Source organism: Canis aureus, chromosome 16 (genome assembly GCF_053574225.1).
Source record: "Canis aureus isolate CA01 chromosome 16, VMU_Caureus_v.1.0, whole genome shotgun sequence".
NCBI classification, from domain to species: domain Eukaryota; kingdom Metazoa; phylum Chordata; class Mammalia; order Carnivora; family Canidae; genus Canis; species Canis aureus.
In genome coordinates this window covers 41452255-41456340 of record NC_135626.1, presented here as the reverse complement: position 1 = coordinate 41456340, position 4086 = coordinate 41452255, and the positions used below count along the sequence as shown (strand labels likewise).

At 55.2% G+C, this 4086-nt stretch overlaps 1 protein-coding gene across 1 annotated transcript; it reads right to left on the bottom strand.

Annotated features, from left to right (window-relative positions):
* Positions 1-1858: 1858 nt before the first annotated feature.
* ARL4D (ARF like GTPase 4D) lies at positions 1859-3847 on the bottom strand. Its single transcript, XM_077853406.1, has 2 exons — positions 3655-3847; positions 1859-3143 (listed from the first exon to the last, which is right to left on the bottom strand). Exon 2 carries the CDS (start codon positions 3047-3049, stop codon positions 2444-2446), a length of 606 nt encoding a protein of 201 aa, XP_077709532.1. The 5' UTR covers positions 3050-3143; positions 3655-3847; the 3' UTR covers positions 1859-2443.
* Between the last annotated feature and the right edge of the window lie 239 nt (positions 3848-4086).

Below are 4086 nucleotides of genomic sequence, written 5' to 3'. Positions count from 1 at the left end.
AGGCTTGAGAGGCATAAGAGCTGGGACATTGGCAGTCTCCTGTGGACCATGGCCCCTACCCAGGGTTGGAGTCTGGGGGAGCAGAAGACAATTCTAACCAAAGAGGGAGGCTAGATGGTTGGCAGAGCCAGAACCAGGAGCTGGCCCCATGGAGGTCACTCTACTGGGGGAGAGTGGGGGCTCTTCTTCCAAATCTAGAGATGGATCTCAGTCCCCCAGGTGACAGGAAATGGAGAAAACATGTCTTTGGAGACTCTGAGACAAAAGAACATTATTGGGGTGGATTGAGTAGGAAACATCTCCCAGCAGGACAGAGGCCCTTCTAGCCAAGTCCTCCCCAGCCTATTCCTTAGCAGAAGAGGACTCTGCCCTGAAGACTGAGTGAGATGAGTCACAGGCGTGTGTAGAGGGGGGCCAGGTAGCACGTGTCCCAAGCAGAACCAGCCCAGCAGCTCTATCGAGCAGGCCCTGCGCTGACGCACACTTGGGCACCCTTCCGGATCCGTGCATACCCACCCGCATCCTGCCAGCCATGAAGGGAGACAAATCTGAACTGGCCCAGATTCCACAGCAAAACTCTGCTTCTGCTGGCCCTGGCCAAAAAAATTAAGTTCCTTAGCAATCCTCCAGAATAGGGTTGCCAAGCACCTTCTCTCCCTCCCCAGATCCCTTATTTGATTCTGAAGCAAAGACTCTAAACCTGCTCTGGAGTCCATGTTTGCACAAAGGGTAAGGGTGGGACTGGAGGCAGAGGGCTGGAAAGAATTGTGCTTGGTTTTTACCCACTACTCCCACCCAGATTAGGAGGGTCTGATTGTTTATTATCTCAGACTCAGCTGGCCCCGGGTGTTGGTGGAGGGGGCAGACTTGAAAGTCCCGGCAGAGGCCCTCTGGACCTCACAACGTTAGCATTTTATTCTTTTTCTTTTTTTTTTTTTAAGATTTTATTTATTTATCTCAGAGAGACAGCAGGTGCATGAACAGGCCTAGGGGCAAATGGAGAAGGAGAAGCTGACTCCCTGATGAGCAGGGAGCCTGATTTGGGGCATTGTGGGGCTCCATCCCAGGATCCTGGGGTCATGACCTGAGCCAAAGGCAAACACTTAACCCACTTAACCGACTGAGCCACCCAGGCACCCATAGCATTTGATTCTTTTCACCGTTATTGGTGGTCTACACCTTCCCCCTGTTCCCCTGGATAGGGGGAGTGGATGTCTAGCAGTCCACACTCCCACCAGCCACAAACCTCAACTTCTACTACAGCCTCTCTCATGGGAACAGCCACCATTCCCAGAGCTGGGCAACTCACAGCTTAGTCACAGGGCTGGGCTGGCTCAATCCAGCCAGGCCTCCCTAGCACCAGCGGCTGCAGCCACTGAGCTACAGTCAGCAGGATTGAGCACACAGAGATGGCTGAAAGCCAGGAAGAAATTACTTTCCATTCTCACAGGATCCCCCAAGGTGGAAAAAAAAAAAGATCAGCCCAAGTGCTGAGAAGTGGGGGAGGATGAGAACAGAATGGCTCCTTGAGGACTTACCTCTACAAACCTAGGAAGTGTCCCCAAGGACCAGCTGGTATGAGGGGCAAGCAAGAGTCAGGAGATGAGAGGAAGGGAGGAAAGCAGGAGAAATGAGTGACACACACACACACACACAAACCCTGCAGAAATCAGGTAACAGCAGGGGAGAGGGGCAGTTTCAACACCATCTATAATCTCCACCAGTCATCCCAGAAAGAATGTTTCCTTTGCAAACTTGGCTTCAAGATAAGCACCCCCCTCCCCATTCCTGCCACCTATATAGAAATCTGGGACTACTCCTGTGGTTAGGTAAGAAGATGCCAGACCAAGGTCAGAGCTACAGTATCATCAGTCTTTAATAACTTATAGGCAAATGCTAAAAAATAGTTAATAATACAGAGGACACACACGGTTTATAAAAACGGTTGTGGATCTACAAATGTGGGGAGGGGTTCTTGGCACTTTCACAGAGACACAAAAATAAAGACTATTGTGACTAGCATCCCTAGAAAAGCAGCCTGGGGAGACACCCCAGTTGGGGGAGTGGACGCAGGGTGGGGGGATAGTCCTCATTCATCCCAAATGCATTCTCCAAACAACCTTCTTTTGCCCCCAAACACATTTAATCAATAAACCAGAGAAGAAAAAGAAGAAACAGGGTCGAGGTAGAGTCACAGCTTACATTTAAGCCTCCCCAGTCCTGCAGCCCCCATTTCTCCAGAGGTGAGGATGAGAGAGAGAGAAGACACCCCATCTCCCCCACCCCTCCCCAATGCTGCACCAGAACAGGACTCCCAGAGTGCTCCTTGGTCCTTCATTGAGGTGGGCAGGTCCTGCACCCCAGAGCTGAATGAGGGGCCACAGGCTCCGCCTGGCTGTCCAAGTGTGCAGACCCCTACTGGTGAGGAGGGGACAGCCTCGGGTCACCGTCTCTTCTTGCCCACCCGGGCTGCCTTCTTCCTCTTGAGGATCATCTCATACAGGCGCTCCAGGCCTGGCTGCAAGCCCAGCCCATCCACAGCGCTGCAGCCCTGCACGTGGGTGAGGGTGGCTGCTGCAAGCTCCCGGACTGCAAGCCTCTTCTCAACCTCTGCTGCGCTCAGTGCCCCAGGCTGATCCTGCTTGTTGGCCAGCACCAGCACAGGCACACCCTGGTTGTCCGAAGCCCGACTGATTCGGTGTAGCTCCACCTTGGCCTCCTCCAGGCGCTCAGCCTCAGCAGCATCCACCACAAACACCAGCCCGTCTGTCCGCCGTGTGTAGGAGCGCCACAGTGGTCGCAGCTTCTCTTGCCCCCCGACATCCCACACTTGGAAGGTGATGCCACGGGACCCTCCCAGGGGCACCCGGATCTTCTCTGTGTTGAAGCCTTTGGTGGGGACGCTCTGGACAAATTCCTTGAACTTGAGGCGGTAAAGGAGCGAGGTCTTTCCCGCAGAGTCCAGCCCAATGACCACAACATGCAGGGCCTGGAAGTGGGGCAAGAAAGAGGAGGCAGTGGGCGCCATCTCAGTCAAGTGGTTCCCCATGATGAGCTCCAGCTAAGGTGCAGGTCTTGGGGCACTCAGTAGAGGCAGGGAGGTAGCCTTGAACTGCAGGCTCTGGGGACCACAGCTGGGTGATCTGAACAGGGAAAGGTCATGGGAGAAAAAAAGGAGACATTTAATAATAAACATGAAATGTGCAACTTCTAGATCCTTTCCTAAATCAGTCGTCCATCCTTCCAAACCAAAATTCTGGGTTTTGTTTTGTTTTAAACAGCTCCAAGTGTTTTTTAAACCACTCCAACAGCTTCCAGGAGGGACAAGACCTAGAGAGAGCCCTCCGGGTCCTGGACACAGGTTGGGAGGTGAGGCCTCTATCTGCAGATGGTCGGCTTCCCGCGCCTCTTCTCCGAGCTCGTGGCGTGGTAGCAGATGCAGAGACCCTTATGCCCCACGCAAGAATCCGTGGCGGGGGCAGACTGGGCAGTGCCCCCAAATTAGAGATAGGGTATGGGCGCTGAGACCTAAGAGAGCGTAAGGCCCGCTCCCTCCCACGCTCCGCATCCCCAGGCGACTGGCACGCCCCTCCTTAACACCGCGACCCCCTTCCACCGTCCCCCCTTCCACCATCCCGTGACACTTCGCCTTACCGGGATGGTGGACGCCAGCTCCCCGGGTCCCGCACGGGGCCACCTCAGCACCGCCTGTACAGCCCCTTTACCTTCCGGCAGCCGCACTCTCCCCACGTCCCCCCCGAGCCAGCCACTCGAGCCTCCACTTGAAACTCCACACCCGCCGCTGGCGCGTCCCCGCCGCCGCCACTGCTGCTACTGCGGAGCGGTCCCGGGGACTCGGCTTTAAAAAGCCGTGCGTGACGTCACGCAGCGCGAGCCAATCATAGTCACGCGGCGGCGAGGAGGGGCGGGGAGGGGCGGGGCCTGGAGATACGTGCCCCGACACCCGGACAACCCCATGGATGGACCTCTGCTCAATTGGTGACCGTTTTATTTGACCTTTTCTACCACATTTGGAGGTAAACTCGGGATGGAAAGTGGGAGGGACAGACGTGGCAGCGTTTTCCT

Coding starts and splice junctions, on each gene's coding strand:
- ARL4D (XM_077853406.1), bottom strand. CDS start 3,049: ATGGGGAACCACTTGACTGAGATGGCGCCCACTGCCTCCTCTTTCTTG.